The sequence below is a fragment of the Grampus griseus genome (genome assembly GCF_964374135.1).
Source record: "Grampus griseus genome assembly, chromosome: 10".
Lineage (NCBI taxonomy): Eukaryota > Metazoa > Chordata > Mammalia > Artiodactyla > Delphinidae > Grampus > Grampus griseus.
Window position 1 is genome coordinate 62,722,676 of NC_139004.1, and position 18,512 is coordinate 62,741,187.

Genomic DNA, 18,512 nt, shown 5'->3' on the forward strand with positions numbered 1-18,512 from the left:
CTGGGGGTCACATGGCCATGTCTCTCCCATTCCTTTCATTCCTACTGCTGTGCACGCTGTGGACCACTCTTTCCCCCAGCTCTCTGCCTCTGACAACTGTCTCCTGAGTTGCTTCCCAACTTTCAGTGGCTATTCATGGGACCTGATATTAGCCAAAACGACTACTTTTTCCTCCTTCTTGTCCTTTAATGGTTTTAATTGCTAACCACAACACATGACGAATTTAAAGAACCTACAGGTGTCCTGGAAAAGTCTGAACTGACTTTAAGCCTCCTCGGGAGGGACAAGCTCCCCTTCGAGCCCCTCTGCCCTCGGGGAGAGGAGAGTGGTCCCGCACTGTATTGTAGAGTCAGCCATCCTAAATCTCTTGCTAAGGCGGAGATTATTAGCTGCTGAAATGTGGGTCAGTCTAGACCTATACTGTGCACTATCGTGCTGTATGTACTATTTACATCTAAATTCAAACCAATTGCAATGAAATAAAATTTAGAAAAATCAGCTTCTCAGTCACACCAACCACAGCTTAAGTGCTCAGTAGCTACACGTGGCTGGCAGCTGGGCAATGAACAGTGCAGATGCAGGACATTTCCACCACCTTGTAGAAAGCTCTAAAGGATGGCATTGCCCTAGATTCCCAGGACTTAGATGAGGTTTGTTTTTTTCATTAATGTAGTCAAAAGATGATTAATAAGCTCCTGGAATGTGCTGCTGAGCTGCAACTACGCCAAGACCTCAAGGTCCCTGTCCTCACGGAGTTAGTGGGGAAAGTCCTTATGAATTTAACTCCTCGGAAGTTTGTCCCTGGAACTCCTTGTACCTGCACTGGTCACACCCTCACTGCCAAACGACTGTTAACCCCTTCAAGACGCTCTGGATTTCCCAAGGTAAGATAAGGCCTTAATCAATGAAGAGTGGAAATCTAGCATTGTCTGTTTCCAAAGACCCCACCGTGGTTTTGGATCTGACTTTCTTAATATGTACCGAAGGTTCAGGAAGAACAAGGTTACAAATTGAGACTTAGATACAGAGAACCTGGAAAGTAGAGGACTGAAGCAAAACTCATTTATTCTCTGCCAGAGATCATGTCAGACATTGGAATGTGAGAACACGGGAGAACCCAGACATGGCTCTCCCACTGGCCCCTGTGACAAAGTCAACTTGGGCCTTTCCTCTGAGGTAGACATCAGACTACCTCAGGGCTACAGCTACCATTCCACAATTAGTCCCTCAATGACCCTGAACTCCAGGCTCAGTCCTGGGCCCTGGGACCCAGAGGGCCTGCACCCACCACCCTGCCCTCTAGAACTCATCTAGGTGAGAATGCAAAAGGAGAAAGCCCCGCTGCAAAAGGGAACTGGCAACCTCCCATAATCACCCAGCTCTGAATTCTACTTGCAGAGAGAGAAACACAGAAAAGCAAACAAACAAAAAGAAACAAAACAAAAGAATGGGGCATTCCCTCCAAGGAATGAACCCAAACTGAATGACAGCAAAAAGAATCCCATTTGTCCTAGGCTCCTTAGAGAAATCAGAAATTCTCTCTACTACCTCCTTGCATCTTCCAGCCTCATGCCTCCTTTGCAGCCCAGGGGAGGGGACCCGGGAGTTCTAAAGCAGCTCATCCAGAACTTCTGGACCAAGTTCCAGAACACCTGGACCATGGGGGCAGGGGAGGGGCCACACAGAAGAGGGCATCTTCCCACAATAGCATATTTACCCCTTCTCTTCTTCCCTGGCCACCTCCCCCAATTCCCTTCTTCCCACCAGACTCACCAGCCATCTGGTGGGCAAGCAGTGTCTACTTGGGATGCCCGTACCTGGTGAAGAAGCAGCTTGAGTCAAGAGGAGGTAGAAAGTACAGCATCTTCCTCACCCAGGGCTCTTGCACCTGTAGTGTGTGTGTCAGCCTACTGGAAGCTTTCCCAGGTCCCAATCAAACATAAGGGAGAAGCAGCTTCACTACTCTCTCTGCCAAGACACCCAGAAATCAGTTAAGGGAGCATTTTCATCCGTCTACTGCCCCTTCCTTCTCTGTCATTATTTGCCAATTCACAGGGAGAAGTGAGAGGCGAGAGCATCTGTCTGATTCTCAGTCATGTGCCGTTTTAGACACGATGTTCAATGAATGTGGACGAAGTAAGGGAATTCACAGCTCCCTCAAGGCTGCTGAATCAACCACTGCTTTCATTCTTACTGCTCACTGCTCTGTACCTTTCATATGGGCTATTCGTTGGCCTTTCCATTTAGATAATAAGATAATAAATCGAGCTGCATCTTGTGCATTGCTTTGTTCTGTAGGAATTAACAGTGATTGACGGGCCCTGTGCCTAGGAGAGCACCACCAAGGCCACAGGATGGTAAGGGTACTGAAAAGATGAAATGAGTCTCCACTGCAGTGTAGTTGTGATTTTTCCCCAGAACAAATCTAAAAAAGAAGTCTTTGCCATAATGACAACAAGGAATCAACTTGAGTCTTTTTTCTGTTATGGACGTCAGAGGTTGTGGACTGCAGCTTCGCTTCCACAATTATTCCCTAAACGCCCCTCAAATGCCAGGCACAGCACCTGGCCCTGGGACCCAGAGGGGGTGCAACTGTGTCATGATCGAAGGCCCCACCATAGCCATGGCTGGTGAAGACTTCCTCTGTGACTCTGTTAAAAATATAACATGCATTTGTTTAGGCGTTTTCAAAATTTCACCTAAACACCCATGATTAATAAGATGAAATGCATCCTTGATGTTAATCCATCTGATGGATAGTGGTCACATCAAAATAAAATCTGACTGTATCTGACCCCAGTTTTAAGGTGTTTCTGGTTCTCCAACACTCCCTGTATTCCCACATATGTGTCACATACATGACCTTCTAATAAAGGGGCGCCACTCGATGAACTTTCAGAGGGGATGGGCCTGCTCTGCCTCTGTGCTGTCCACTACAGTAGCCACGGCTACACATGGCTGTCGAGCACCTGAAATGTGGCTAGTGTGACTAAAGAACCAGTCACATTTTAAACAATTTAAATTAAATAGGCACATGTGACCAACAGCTACGGCATTAGACAGCACAGCTGTAGGGGTTTAGGTATATCTAAGGCCAAAAGGGTTACATTGGGATGCACAGTGCTGGTGATAACCCCATACGGGCCTGTTCAGACAACGCCACCCAAAGAGATCTTATAAAGGTACACACTTCAGCCTGCCAGAAAAGGCTGACCTCTCCGGATGACTCTCCATTTCTCCATCTCCTGAAAGTAGCCATGCTGTCTAGGAAAAGAAACTGTTCTCAGATGATCAATCTGTATGTGCGTCTTCAGAGAAGACGGTTTTCCTTAACCCAGCATTTCTCTGCTTTTCATTTCTGGTTGCAGATCACCGACTCAGCTGAGCGCTGGAAGCTGCAGCTGGTGACTCCCCTCTCCCCACCCTCCTGGCCACCCCACCAGTGACAGCACAGGCAGGGGTGGCCTGGCTTCCTTTCTGGTGTTTTCGTCGGGTAGCTGCCTGCTCAGAGCTCACAGAAGGCTTGCCCCTCATCCCAGGCAGACGGCAGGCCAGCCCCCTCCCCAGACCCAGAGCTGGCGGGGTGGCCTCCTCCAGGAGCCTCACACGCTGCCCTCCACCGTGAGTATCGCCCTTCCTCCTCTTCCCCGTCCCAGTGTCACCCGTGTCTTCCGTTGTGTGCTGCCACGATGGCTTCTAAAACCCACTCGTTTGCTCAGTGGCCTTGAGAACCAGGTACTTGGCTAGAAGCTGCCAGGGAGGCAGAGGTGAATCCAGTGGTGCCCTGGCCAGGCTTCCAGGACAGCCTCCCACCCACATGTGTGAAGCCTGGGTTCAAGGCAGTCTGTTCTGTGATTTGGAGGGAGAAGCAGGAGGGGGGCACAGATGGCAAGAAGGTGGCCAGGGGCTGGGAAAGGGAAGTCCCGATGAGGTCCCTGGGTCTGAGAGACTGTCCCAGGGAGAGCATGCATTTCACTGCATTCTCTGTAGCAGTGAAAAACTGGAAACAAGCGAACTTTGCACCGAGAGGTGACTGGTTAAATGAACCGTAGAGAATCCGGAGAGTGGAACACTTGGCAGCCACCCAATCTGGTGATACGGCCTCAAACTGAACTGGCACATAAAGTGGTCCATGAAAGACTGTTCCCTAGAGAGCAAGACAGAAAACGGTTTGTGCAGTCTGATTTCCTTTCAGAGTGTGTGTGTGTGGGTGCGTGTGTGTGAGATTGTGTTACAGAGAAAATGTCTGAAAGGCTGCATCTCAGAAAATGAACAGTGGCTATCCTAGGAGAGAGGTGTTTGGGGGGTTTTTATTTTCTTCATTATATATGTTTGCTTTGGGGTTTTTTTTTTTTTTTTTTGGTTGCTGTTCATTGTGAATATACTCCTTTATGATCAGAAAAAAGCAAAGCCACCCTATTTTAAATGACTCATCAGTGACTACTGTTTTGTCCTGTCAACACACTCACCCTCTTTAGTTCTTAGTTGGCTCTTACTACTTGGATGCACTGCGGGGGAGCAGCTGCTGAGTGCGGGGCTGGGATGTGGGGCAGCCACCAGTGGGTGAGGCCTGCTTCTCCCTCCCCTCGCCCAACCAACCAAAGTTCACCTGCCATTTCAGCACCTGGAGTTTGACAGCCTCTTTTTTTCCAATATCTGTCCGTCTGTTCGGAAGCCCCCTCGCATGCAACCCACTCACAGCCCCGAGCCCAGCACAGTGCCTGAGGGGTGGGCACCTGACCCAGGCTGGGGCAGCAGATAGCCAGCTCAGAGTCCCTGCTTTTGCGCAGGGTGAAAAAGGCAGAGCTTCCAAACAAAAACAAAAAAGCGAGAGGTGATCCAACCTCCCTGCACAAAGTCGGACAAAGATCAAAGTCAGGACCTGACTTCCTGACTCACTTTAGTATCAGTATCCAATTCACTGGGGCTACTACGAGCAACTCCATGCTGATTTTCATGTTGGTTACTTTTAAGGACAGCAGAGAATAGAAAAATAATGGTTAGATATTAATGGACTCCAGGCTAACTTTTTAATAGGCACTTTCCACTCTTGGAGACTTAACAACTCCCTACCTCTAAGGACCCTGCACATACCTTCTGCTTTCTGGCGTTCATGCCTTTGTGGATATGTTTTGTGTTTCCCTGCCCTGGAGTCATGTTCTGTCCCCTCACTGCATGTCCCCACACTCTCCAGCCTGCAGGGCCAACAAAAATGTTGCCTCCTCAATGAAGCCCTCCTGGATTTTCCCCAGCGCCAGAGACCCAGCTTCCTTCTCCCAATTCCCAAATCGTCTCATAGCATTTCCCATTATTGGTATTTGCAGCCATGATGTATTCATTGTACTTGAATGTGAGCTTCTTGAGGACATGGATCATGTCTTGTACAGTGTTTAAGCCAAGCAAGTGTATCTGGTGTCAAGTAAGCTGTGGGATGAAGACTGCTCCCTCACTGTTGCAGAGTTCTCTGCATTCCGCTAAGAGCCTTAATGCACAGCATTGCACTTGACCCTCGAAACAAGCCCTTGGAGTAGGCTGGGCTATCACGTGCATTTTACAGAGGAGGAAACCAAGGCTGGGGGAGGGGAGGTCGCTCCTTGCTGAGGTCCCACAGGCAGCAAAGGATGGACCAAGAAGCAGATGGCGGCCAGTGTGCTACCCCCACCTCACTCCACTGGGCTTCGAAACACAAGCAGGCTTTTCAGATTAGGCAGCTGCACTGCCCTGGATGAGGCCACACCGAGCGGCAAGGGGAGAGATTTGGGGCGGCCCTGAGTCCAACGCTCATGTTCTCCCACCTTGCTTTCAGTGTGTTTTGTCACATGTGGGGTTTTCCCCGTTTTTCTCTCCTTCTCAGGGGCGAGAAGAAAATGAAACCAAGCTCTGAGACTTTGCAGTTTGTGGAATAAAATAGACAAAAAGTATTCTGACAAAGAGAAGAGAGGAATAGATGAAAAGGCTCTCAGCGGTGTCTTTAGGTGGTGGGTCCACGGAGGAATATATTTCGTTTTTAGTTTTACTCTTGGGCTCTCTCCAAATCTTCTATGAGCCAGAAACACTTTTATAATGGAAGGAAGAAAAACCTTTATAAAAAGCTAGTGTAGGATTCCAAAGCTGCAAAAAGTAGCCTGAGCAAGTTACTTGCCAGATTTGCTCTTCCAGAGCTGCTTCGCAGGCAGCTGGAGGAGGCTACGAGTTCCTCCTTTGGACAAGTTTTGCAAACAGGTGTACAGAATGGAATAGCACTAGGGCTTCTTTTTTTGTTTTTTTAAAGCTGACAAGTTATTTTTATGATAGCCCTTAAATTAGAATGTCGTGCACAAAGTAAAATATTTAAATAGTTTACAAAACCTAAAGGAAAAAATGAAAGTCTCACTTTCCACTGGTCATCCTTGTTCAAGCTCCTTCCAGAGAACGTTTCAGTACTGATCAGCTGTGAAGTGTATAACCTTTTATATACTTCTAAAAAGATCATGCATCGTAAGCTTCTACACTATAATAATCTTGCTGACCTCTTTGTATCAGTGTGGGGTCTATTTTATTCTATGTCTTGACTACATGTGGTTTACTGAATGGATGTATCAGAATATTAACTATTGCTAGATACATAAGTTGTTTCTAGTTTTTTGGTTCTACAAAAAAAAAAAAATGCTGCAACATATATGCCTGTATATGCATCTTTATGTTCTTTGTGCGACTACTAGGAGGACGTGTTTTCAGCAGATAAACTGCTGAGTCAGAGCTGTTGTGCTTTGTATGTTTTGAAAGATATGGCTTAACCCTCCAAAAAGGTCACAACGATTTACACTCCCCACTGCCGAGTAGAGGCTTTTCCCCCAAACTCTTACCAACATCATTACCATCAATCCTTGTTTTCAACCTATAACTATAACCAAAGCCATTCTTTCATGTGGCTTCCTCCTTTGGGCATTTGTTTTCTCAGATATTATCTAGTTAATATTCAGTCTCTTCATGCAAGTTAAAAGGAAATGACATAAGCCACAGGTACTAGAAATATAGGAAGTGTTTTCTAACAAATGTCTCAAAAACCATCTCCCTATTACCCAAGCTGTATTAAAATTAAATTAGCTGAGTTGAGATCTTTCAAACTTAACTGGGCAATTTTTTACAAAGATTTTATTGTTTTAGAGCATGATTCAGAAAAAAAAAAACAGAATAAAGTCAATGGGGCAATATGTAATTTGGGGGGAGATGCTTTGAGATGAAGTAAATTCCTCATCAAACATTCAGCCACTAATTTCATCATCCATTGGTGATTTTCCAATAACGTTATTCATTCTGTACTTATTAGTTGGCACCATAAGAGGATATTACTTTTCTCATGTATTTACTCATTTATTTTCATCAGTATGGATTCACGGATCTTCATTTAATTGAATGTGCTATAAAGACTGCTATCATTATTTAATTTGATGCTTAAATTGCCTCAGATTTGGCTAGTGGAACTCCATCAAGTTGGCGCCTATGTCCTTTGACAAGTCCTCACGGTCTCTGAACACTTGCCTTCTGTGGCAAAAATCAGTCCCAGGTTCATCTTATAGTTTCCCTGTCCTAACTCTGGAATCAGACACTTCTCCAAGGAATCCTGGTTTCTTGGCAGGGAGAAAGGTATTTAGAAACCCAGATCTGGGCACTAGAAGGTCATTCTACCGTGTGTCATGGCTTTTAGCTCCTCTCAGCAGACAGAGCCAGCAAATATGCTCAAATACATAGCAGTGTCCACACAAATTTATCTATCTATCTATCTATCTACCTATCTACCAATCTATCTATCTATCATCTATCTCTCTATCATCATCACCATCTGTCTAATCTCATCTAACCCTAAAATACATGAGTTCATACTGAGCCCTCAATTCCCACACAACAGCACAAGGCACTCCAAGGCACTGTGGAGAAGCCACTGGCAGGAAGGTTGCAGGGAGGAAGTTCTGGCCGCCTTTCTTCTGGCCTGCTAATGGCCAGATATGACTCTGAGGAGCGACGAAAACAAAGCTTTCATCAGATCTTGCTGTTCTTCCTTTCTCTACTTTAACCACTTTATTGAGGTCCAGCTACAAACACTGCAAATATATGAAGTGCAGAACCTAAGTTATGACATATGTATATAACTGTGAAACCATCACACAATCAATATAGTGAACATACTTATCACCCCAAAGGCTTCCTGGCGTGCTCTTATCCCCCTCCTGCCTTGCCCCGTCCTCCCCTTCCCTCTCTCACCATGAAATTACTGATCTACTTTCTGTCATTACTGATTAGTTCACATTTTCTAGAATTTTTTGTAAGTAGAATCACACAGTATGTACTTTTTTGGGGTCTGGCTTCTTTACTTAGCACAATTATTTACCCACGTTGCTGTGTGTATCAGTAGCTGTTCCAATTCCATTGTATGGCTATTCCACAGTGACTTATCCATTAGCTATGCTTGAAGGACACTTGAGCTATTTCCAGTAGTTGGCTATTACAAATAAAGCTGCCATGAACATTCATATATCCGTCTTTGTGTGGATATAAGCTTGCATTTTTCTTAGGTAAATACTTAGGAGTGGGATGGTTAGATCACAGGGTGTATGTTTAACGGGTTTCCAGAGTGGTTGTCCCTCATATGTTTTTAAAACGACTGCACTTTTAGAAAAGCAGGGACAGTTACAACGTGTTATGAAAAAAAAGGCCAACAGGTTAGGGTTGGATTTATGAAGGAGAATGTTTCCTTCCAGAAGCTTGGGGTGGGCTGAACATGTTTCTTGGAAATATGGGCACAGACCCCTTCCTTGAAGGGAGCCAAGCGGTTGTTCCCTTGGTCACAGAGGGGTGGGTTTTGCAGAGATTCAAAACACAGGAAAACAACAGCTGAGATTTCTCTCAGCTCGGAGGCCCTTTGCATTAGACAAATATCTTTTCTTTGGTAAACAAATCAAAGAAAAGGACTTCCTTTTCCTGCTGGAGTTGGGGTACAGAGTAAATCGGCCCTGAATTTGTAAACAGAGCACACAGGTAGGTGCTGGGGCACGGGGCCTCTCCTGGAGAGGGACTGATACTGACAGACGCCACCTCACTCCTGTGTCCTTGCCACCCGGTTACCCAGAGGCCCCTCCCCTGCAGTCAGCCCAGCACATTCTTAAGTCACTGCTGTCCTGCCATCTTCTGGAGTCCCTTGGTGGAAATAATGGGGGTAGGTGGCACCTGATAGAGAAGTTGAGTCAAGAGAAAAAGGGCTAAGAGTAAAAGGACGTGCTGGGAAGATGTCAAAGCCACACAGGGCTCTCAAAGGAGAGGTTTCTTTCATTTCTAGGTTAACAACCAAGATGATACTGAAATCTAGACTTGACTTGAAATCTATTTGACTTGACATCAGTATAACATGGACTCTAACTCTTGCTTGGGATTTTTTTTTTCTCCATGAGAACAAACAGATTTAATGCTTAATCTCCATCTTTAGGTACTTGTTACTGTTGAGTTAAGAGCCAGTCCTCTTTTTGATTTTTGCCCTCTCTTTCTAGAAGCAAGCTTGCATCTGACCCACCATGGTCCCCACAGAAGTCACAGTGAGTACAGCTACGCCCCTTGGGTTCCTCAAAATGCACTCTATTTGGGGGCCTCTTTTCAGGGAGTGGGAAGGAATCTATTGTGGCGGAAGGATTTCTCTGTGGTTTCCCAGGGTAAGAGCTCTGCTGAGCAGTGCCCAGGACAGGTGGTCGATGCCCAGCACAGGGGGCTCTGCAAACGCAAAGCGCCAGAAGAGCTTTGGGGTATGTGGGAGGACAGAGGAAAATGCTATTTTAGATTTTACTAATAGGTGAGGATTATATGATCTTTAGGATGTCTTTGTCCCATGTGTCTGTTCTGAAACTCAGACAAAAGAGGACAAGAGAGAATCCATTTAGTTTGTTTTTAAAAGACCCACGGTGGGCATGTTAGCTTTGTTTCTTACATAACATTATGTAGCCTTTACAAAAAACACATAATGATATATATTTCTCTGAAAGAGGAAAAGAGGCCAACAAAAATGAGTGAGTAAAGTCATCAGAGAATTGTTTGTGATTTTATAGTCAAATGTAATTAATTATAGAATCAAATCAAATTCCTATGCTTTTGCTATATTCATAAATGCTCACAAAAATACCTAAAGGTTTTAATTTTGCTTTTCTCAAAGTAAGAATCTGGGTTTTACATGTAGGTATTGAAATCAAACCTTCTCAGTGGAGCTGACAAACCATCCCTCACAGGACACTGTAGGTTCCCACCATCTGTGGAGATTGGTGGTTGCCACCCCTGATGTCCAAAAAGTTATTTATCATATGCTAATGATACTTAGTATTGCATACGTCATTGCATATCCCGTAACAACAACAAGACAATTATTTTGGACCTGGTGAAGTAACGAGGTCAGTCTCTATTTTTCTAACCAGAATTAGACCCTTAGTTTCTCTCCTGAGTTAGAATTTGCTCTTCATCCCTGATGCTAGAAACGGGGCTGACGCTGTCAGTCATTCGGTTTTATCCTCTGGAATCTTGGAAGATATCCAGACTGCAAGGCAGCTCCAGAGAGGAAGAAAAATGCACCCCAGTAATGACCTTTTGTGGTCAAGAGGTGTCCAGCACAACCTACATGGGGACAAGATGGGACCTCTGTAGCTACGACCCTGGGAAATAGACATGACGTCCCTGTGGCCACCTTTCTGAGCACTGGCCATGTGCCAGTAACCAGCCAGGGTGCCACTTTCCTGCAGCCTCACGGTAAAGGCAGAGCCACGCTTACAGATGAGGAAACGAGCTGGGAGAAGGAACGGAAGGTTCCAGGTCTCGTGGCTAAAAGGAGGAGGAGCCCTGGAGGGTGCTCTCAGAGTCACGGCTTCCCTGGGTCCCCCCCTGTGGGCAAATGTCAACACGCCGAGGTCCAAGCCTCACTGTGTGGAAGTCTCACTTCCTCGAAGGCGGGGACAGAGCACCTTGGGGCAGTGCCTGCCAACTCCCACTGCTCCCAACGCATCCCTCCCTGCCTGTGTCCCGCCCCTCCCATTTGCCGCCTCCTGGCACTAAGGAGCAATGAGGGGCACAGCTTTTGCCCTCTACCCTGGCCTCTCCCCAGAGGTGGGAATGAGGGGCCTGGGGCTGGGGGAAGGTTTCCAGAGACAACGTGAGTCGGCGAGGGAGGCCTCGGAAAGCTCTGGAGACCTTCCTCCTGCTCCAGGAGCAGCACGACGTTCACTGCCTGGGCTGCTGCTTCTGGGCCAAGGTTCTCGTGAGGGGAGGAGGACACACCTGCCCGGGCTCGGGGGCCAGGGCCTGTGGGGCAGAGCCTCGCTGTGGGCACCAGCGGGCAGCGCAGGCCCCTTGCCCGGCCGTGCACTGAGGTTTGCCCCTAGCATCAGGCAGCTCCCGGGCATCCTCTGGTGCCCAGAATCTTTCTGGGCTGGGGAGTGGGGAGGTAGGGCACCTGACGGCCACTCTGCTTGGGCTCCGTGAGGCCCAGCTCAGGTGCTGGGACCCAGATGCCGTGGCTCACGTTTGGTGTGGCCACTTTGACAACATCAGCACGTGGAGAGCTGGGCTTTGGGTCAGCAGGGATTAAAAGTGCCCCAGCTTGGGACTGAGGGGCTGGGGGATGGCTCTGGCCTTGACCTTCCCCCAGTGGCTGAGGGTTTGGGGCAGAACCTTCCATTCCTTGGGTCTGTCTCCTCCTCTCTTAAGATGGTCTCTAACATCTGGACATCATTCTAAAACCTGTTGAGCTTCCAAAAACATTTTCCAGAGCAGAAACAAAAGGCTACGTGAGGAGAAGGCAGCCCATTGCTGAGTTCCGGGCCGGCCACTGGGCACGCTGTGACACATTGTCTCGTCTACTTAGACCTATGACTACGATGTGCTTCTTTTCTTGATCAAAATGCTAAAAAATCATCCAAAATAAATGATATAAATCCCCCAATTCAGTAGCCCCCTGGGAGTAACAGAGCCATCCCACGAGGCCGCCCTGTCTAGGGCACCTCTGAGCTGTGGAGCTGCCGTCAGGGCTCTGCACGCAAATGGACCTCCCCTCCTGCCCCCACCCCCATCCCAGCCTCGGGCTTGACAGGCGAGGCCTGATGCAGGAGCCATTGACCTTTCTAACGTTTTACTCCAATTCTATTTCCATCACCGAGGCGAATGGTGTCCTTTGGAAGTGGCTTCTTTGCCTGGCGCGTACTCTGTGCTCAGTAAATATCTGTCGAATGAGTGAACAAATCACCCTATTTATCGGCAAGGAACGAGAAATAGAGACCTGTTTCTCAAGCCTAGGATGAGCATGCCGTTTTCCTAGGCAGGCAGGGAATGAGATGGTGGCATTTTCACACAAACACCATCCTGGCCAGGTCTGGGCCCTGTCCACCCCAGCAAATCACCACACCTCACACTGGAAGTATATTCTAGATCTGGCTCAGACCTCTGCTCATGGGGGTCCACAGGCTCCGAATAGTGGTCTAGTTGGTAAAGACGTCATGTTTTTAAGAGTGTCTGAGAACAACACAGTTTGCTAAGAAATGCAAGAGAAACCTTAGGTAAGATTTCTAGACATTCTAATTTGATGTGGAAGAGAATGGTCAGCCCCTTCAGAGAGCAGGCCCTGCACACTTCCCAGCAATAACGACACCCTGTCTCACTCCGTCTCCACTGCCTGCCTTGTGTTCCATAACAGACTTGAGGCACCTTACCGGGTGCGTACAACAGAATAGAAAAGAAAGGACATATGTTACAACAGGGTCAGAGGAAACTGACAGAATAGGGAGAAAAGACCAAGGGAAGGAGTTAGAACTTGGGTTTTCAGCCTAAAGCTGTGCTGTCTGGTGAGGTAGCCACGAGCCACGTGGGGCCCGTGAGCACATGAAATGGGGCCACTCCAACTACGATGCCCCGTGCGTGTAAAGTGCACTCCATGCAAATATAATCTCCGCAACAAAAGGATGTAAAATATTTTGGTAACTTTTACATTGCTTATGTAACGAAAAAATATTTTAGACATACTAGGTTCCAATAAAATACATTATTAAGGTGAATTCCACCTGTCTCTTCTTTACTTCTTTCACTTGGCTACTAGAAAATGCAAAAGTAACCCAGAGTTGCCTTACACTCCTATTGGACAGCAATGGTTGAAGGGTCTTATTTGGTTACTATAACTGGGCTACCAGTTTGACTGAGTTTCCCAATTAAAAAGGGAATCCTGATTAAGTCACAAAACTTATATGGTGCGTGAGCGAAAAGAAAAAAAAACCCTCACCTATTCTTCAGGAGATTCGAAAGCCTTTCTTCACTTCTCTTTTATATTTAAATGCCAAATAAATATCTAGGCTAGGTCTTGGTGAGTAGGACACAGAGCTATACGGACAGGCCCTTGGAGGTCCCCTCTCGGTGGAGAGGGTGGGCTCCACGGGGAGCTCCCTAGATGCCACCTCGATGCAGACCCCGGGGTAAACTCACAGCAGCTTGTGGGAAGCCATTCCACACAGTGCTCAGGCCAGGAGGCTCCAGCAGGTGCTCCTGGATGCACGCAAGGCCGTGTGGATTTCAGATCCTTACACTGATCTTCTCTCAAGATGTTCCGCCCCAGACTTTGAAAACAGCCTTTGTGGGTAGCTTCTCCAGCAAGAGCAGTGTCTCTAGGACTCAGAGAGCAGGGAGGGAGGGAGGGAGGAATGGCTTGGCAACCTCAGAATTCCTCCCAGAAGCCAGGTGCCCCTCATCTGGAAGAGGGGCCCGCCCCTACCTGGAAGGTCAAGGATTAAATGCATGCATGTCCTGTACTCCGCACTGGGTCTGATGTGCACTGGGTGCTCTGACAGTAAGGAATCAAATAAATTGGTAAATAATCGACGTTTACACTTGCTGGGAGATTTTCAAAGGATCCTTGGGTATTTACCTATCAGGCATGGACAAAGCTATGAGTACAAATCTCGATGCAGGTGGACAGTTTGTCCAGGCTCCCCCTAGCCTGGGACGTGAATTCTTCCTTTGTCATCCTCAAAAAGATGGCCAATGCTTTGAACTTGTAAGGATGATATAGGCTTACCTTGTAGTCTTGATAAAATTCACACAAACCCAGGTTTTCTGTGTGTGAATTCAGTCACTCTTAAAATATGTCTGGGGAGTCCCTAACTAAATACAATTCTATGCTGAAGCACTGGGTCCTCCAACCCTCACCCAACAAGAAAACGTGCTCCGTGTGCTTCAAGCAGGACACAGTGTCCCCACTCTGGGACACAGTATTGGGGAGCGGTGGTCACGGGCTCATTTACCAGGCCATGGAGAAGGCTGGGTCTCCTGGGACACTGGGACTGCTAGGGGTCCCCTCTGTGCCACATCTGTGAATGGGGATGCTGTTTGCCTCCGTAACTCACAGCCTTGGGTGCAGGCTCATGTGAGAGTCTATTAAATCTATTTAACCCCCCAAAAATGTAACAAAAAACACCCTCCACAAAGCAGTTTGACACTTACTCACTGTGTGGATTCACAGTTGACACCTGCTCATCTGCATGGTTTTACTGACTTTCCTCCAAAATGTCAACCTCCTAACTTCTTAAATCTCCAGTGATACTTTTGTGGGTCTCTGTGCTCTTCGTGTTCTTCCTTCCACCTGAAAGTTCTTTGTTTCCTCTCAAAGTCTACTCAAACCCACCTCTTAGGGGATGCCCTTCCCAGTGGGGCCACTGGCGGTGCCTGGCTCCCATGTCCTGCTTTGGCAGAAGCGTCCTAGCATCTTCACTGAAATATGAGTCATCCGTAAGATCTGTCCTCCCAATGATCTGGGCTCGCAGACAACAGCCAAAGCTGGGAGGGGAATCTTTAAATTTACGTTGAGGATGGGTGAACCAGGCCTGGGGACGAAGCACATTCAAAATGGAGAGTTTTCCTCAGCTCTTCCCAGAAGCAGGCCGTTCCCAGCTGCTGGCTCCTGAAGAGCCAGCTCCTGGATCTGGCCCCCAGGGGTCTCTCTGCAATAGGACTTTCTCTTGGTCGCACACTAGAGGCGGATCAGGACCAGATTCAGGTTTTCCTAATTGCAGTCCAGGTTACCTTGGGCGTCCTCCTGGCACTTCCTGCCAGTCAGGGCCCAAACGGAACGGACCCATCACCTCAGCTCTCGGCACGAGCTTCAGAATTCAGGAGACCACAGCCTCCTGGTGTCTACTGCATCTTATCAGCCCACTCAGTGTGTCCTGGTATCTTAATAAGCACTCAGTAAACACACACACACACACACACACACACACACACACACACACACACGACAGGTTCCATGCTCATGTAAGATTAGGAAACATTATTAAACAAAATTCAACAGATTCTGAAGGACTTCTCAGAGCCTTTACTATGCTATCATGCAGTTAAAATAAAAGAAGCTCTGCAGGACTTCTCAGAGCCTTTAATATGCTCATGATTACTGTGAATTTCAAAGAAGGTGATATAGTAAGCAGAGATTCTCAACTATTGAACTACTAGTGTTCCACCCAAAACATGGTTTGGGAAATGCTGGTTGAAACTATTAGAAATAGATGGAGATGATAATGTGTGTAGAAGGGGAACTCCCAGCTGAAAGACGACTGGTAGAAGATGTTTTATTATTTCAACATGAATAGTTTAATACATAAACTAAATATTTTTACTTAAATATTTATTGGCATTAAATATTTAAAACAAAATGAAAACCTAGTGGGGATCTGAGGTTACTTCTAGTCCAAATGCTTCTAGATGAACTGAACAACTGCTGCATTTCCGGAGCAGAAATGAAGGGAGAGATGAGATTTGCCAAGGCATGTGCCTTGGGGCAAGGGAACGAGAGCTAGTGGTCCCTGGCAGGATTGGGGGCCCTAATGGGGGCCCTAGGAGGGGGGTGCTGGTGGGAAGTGAGAGCATGTGAGAATTTGTAAGTGGAGGCCTTGGAACATGTCAGATGCGGGACCGAGTTTCCCCTCCACCAGGCAAACCTCTCCTCCATTCCCTCCATCCCAGGCTTGACTCAAGGGCTCCATCTCAGCCTTTATTTCCTCTTCCCCCAGCAGGGGTTCTAGGAAGGCTTCTGAGCCAGGAACCCATTGAAGCTGTAATGAGGGGGGTGTGTGTGTGTGTGAGCACACGTGTGTACACATCATGAGGGTGTGTGCACACGTGTCTGAATGTGTGCTTATATGTACATGTGAGTATGTGTATTAGTGTAGGCATGTTTGTGTGCATGTATGTTTGTAAATGTGTGTGTGTGCGCTTGTGAGGGCTGGTTTCATGGGTGTGTTACACACACCCATGCTGCACGCTTCATGCTTAGAAGTGTCACTTGCTTGATTTAATGCTCTGCTATCTTGAAATTCTTAACAAATTTTGAACAAGGGACCCTGAAATCACGTAGTCTGTCCTGGTTCTTGTGTATGTGCATGTATGTGAGAGTGTATGAATATGTGTGTGTGTTCATGTGTGTGCACATGTGTAAGTGGGTGCATGTGTGACTCTTTGGTGCTTCTCCAACAGAGGATCCACAGCTTTCAGAAGACTCAGGGGAACCTGGACCCAGAAAAGTTTAAAAGCCTCTGAGGACCTTTTTGGGAGGGTAGAGAGAAGAGACAATCAGAACCATTCACTTAGTTTGATAAAAGTCCGCCCACCAGTGGTCCCAGACCCTCTTTCCCACGCCGTCAGAGCATCTGTCATGCAGCCTGTGACTGTTCCTTTGCTTGAGTGTCTCCTCCCAGAGTAGGTAAGTTCCATGAGAGCAGGAACCATGTCTGACTCTCCAGCATGTACCCAGTACCTACCATGTCGTAGGTGCTCAATAAACATTTGTTGAATAAATAAATCATTTACAATCCAAGCAGATGCTCTCAGAATTCCTACTTCCTACACATACATTTCTTTTGTCTTATCACAGACTTTGGGAATGGAAGGTTCAAGGGCTCCATGCCTCTGCCATCATGAGATAGAACCTCCAAAAGCATGCCCTTGACCCGGTGCCGTCCTGTGTCTTCTTGCAGAGCCTGATCCCTAACATGCCAGATGACTATAGCTATGACACCACGTCTTCCATGGAAGATTACGGGAACTTCAACATCACTGACTTATTCTGTAAGAAAAACCACGTCAGGCAGTTCGCAAGCTACTTCCTTCCACCCTTTTACTGGCTCGTGTTCATCGTGGGGGCCTTGGGCAACAGTCTGGTCATCCTTGTCTACTGGTACTGCACGAGGGTGAAGACCATGACCGACATGTTCCTTTTGAATTTGGCAATCGCTGACCTTCTCTTTCTCGTCACCCTTCCCTTCTGGGCCATTGCTGCCGCTGACCAGTGGAAATTCCAGACCTTCATGTGCAAGGTGGTCAACAGCATGTACAAGATGAACTTCTACAGTTGTGTGCTTCTGATCACGTGCATCAGCGTGGACAGGTACATCGCCATTGCTCAGGCCATGAGAGCGCAGATGTGGAGGCAGAAAAGGCTTCTGTACAGCAAAATGGTCTGCTTTACTGTCTGGGTGATGGCGGCCGCACTCTGCGTCCCAGAACTCCTGTATAGCCAAGTCAAGAAGGAGTATGGGATCGCTATCTGCACCATGGTTTACCCCAGTGACGAGAGTACCAAACTGAAGTCAGCTGTCTTGACTCTGAAAGTCATCCTGGGATTCTTCCTCCCTTTTGTGGTCATGGCTTGCTGCTATACCATCATCATTCACACCCTGATACAAGCCAAGAAGTCATCCAAGCACAAGGCCCTGAAGGTGACCGTCACTGTGCTCACTGTCTTCATCCTATCTCAGTTCCCCCATAACTGCGTTCTGCTGGTGCAGACCATCGATGCCTACAGCACGTTCATCTCCAGCTGTGCTGTCTCCACCAACATTGACATCAGCTTCCAGGTCACTCAAACCATCGCCTTTCTCCACAGTTGCCTCAACCCTGTTCTCTACGTTTTTGTGGGTGAGAGGTTCCGCCGGGATCTTGTGAAGACCCTAAAGAACTTGGGTTGCATCAGCCAGGCTCAGTGGGTTTCTTTTACAAGGAGAGAAGGAAGCCTGAAGCTGTCATCTATGTTGCTGGAGACAACCTCGGGAGCTCTCTCCCTCTGAGGGATCTTCTCCCCGAGGTGGATGGTCCTTTTGGAAGTTAACAAGAAATACAGCTACGACTTCCCTTACTGGTAGGGCCAAAGGGAAAGCAGAGAAGGAAAAGGAAGTGAAAAGAAGGAAATAAAAAACTCAGAAAGGGATGAATTTGAATACCATTATACTTTTCGTCAGGATTTGCCAAGCCAGAGTCTTCAAAATTGACTGGCCATCCCAGGGGGCTGCTGATTGGCTCCTGGCTGCCACACCTGCAGTTTTCAAAGGAGGACTACGGAGCAGCATTGCAAGCCTCCCCGGCTTTGCCACTTGCCCGAGCGTTAATGCAGCTGACCTCTGGAGGAGGCTTGGATTTCTCAGTGCGCGGTGAATTGCTGTGCCTTCAGTTCTGACGCCACCCCTTCCAAAAGGAGACAG

At 47.4% G+C, this 18,512-nt stretch overlaps 1 protein-coding gene across 2 annotated transcripts; it reads left to right on the plus strand.

Moving 5' to 3' along the window:
- Window positions 1–3,498: 3,498 nt before the first annotated feature.
- Window positions 3,499–18,101, plus strand: CCR9 (C-C motif chemokine receptor 9; the record flags this gene model as incomplete). Of its 2 annotated transcripts, none has more annotated exons than XM_082662758.1 (2): window positions 3,499–3,621; window positions 17,013–18,101. In XM_082662758.1, one exon carries the CDS (start codon window positions 17,028–17,030, stop codon window positions 18,099–18,101), a length of 1,074 nt encoding a protein of 357 aa, XP_082518884.1. The 2 variants fall into 2 exon arrangements, with proteins under 2 accessions (XP_082518884.1, XP_082518883.1); XM_082662757.1 differs by lacking the exon at window positions 3,499–3,621 and adding an exon at window positions 9,546–9,566.
- Window positions 18,102–18,512: the final 411 nt, after the last annotated feature.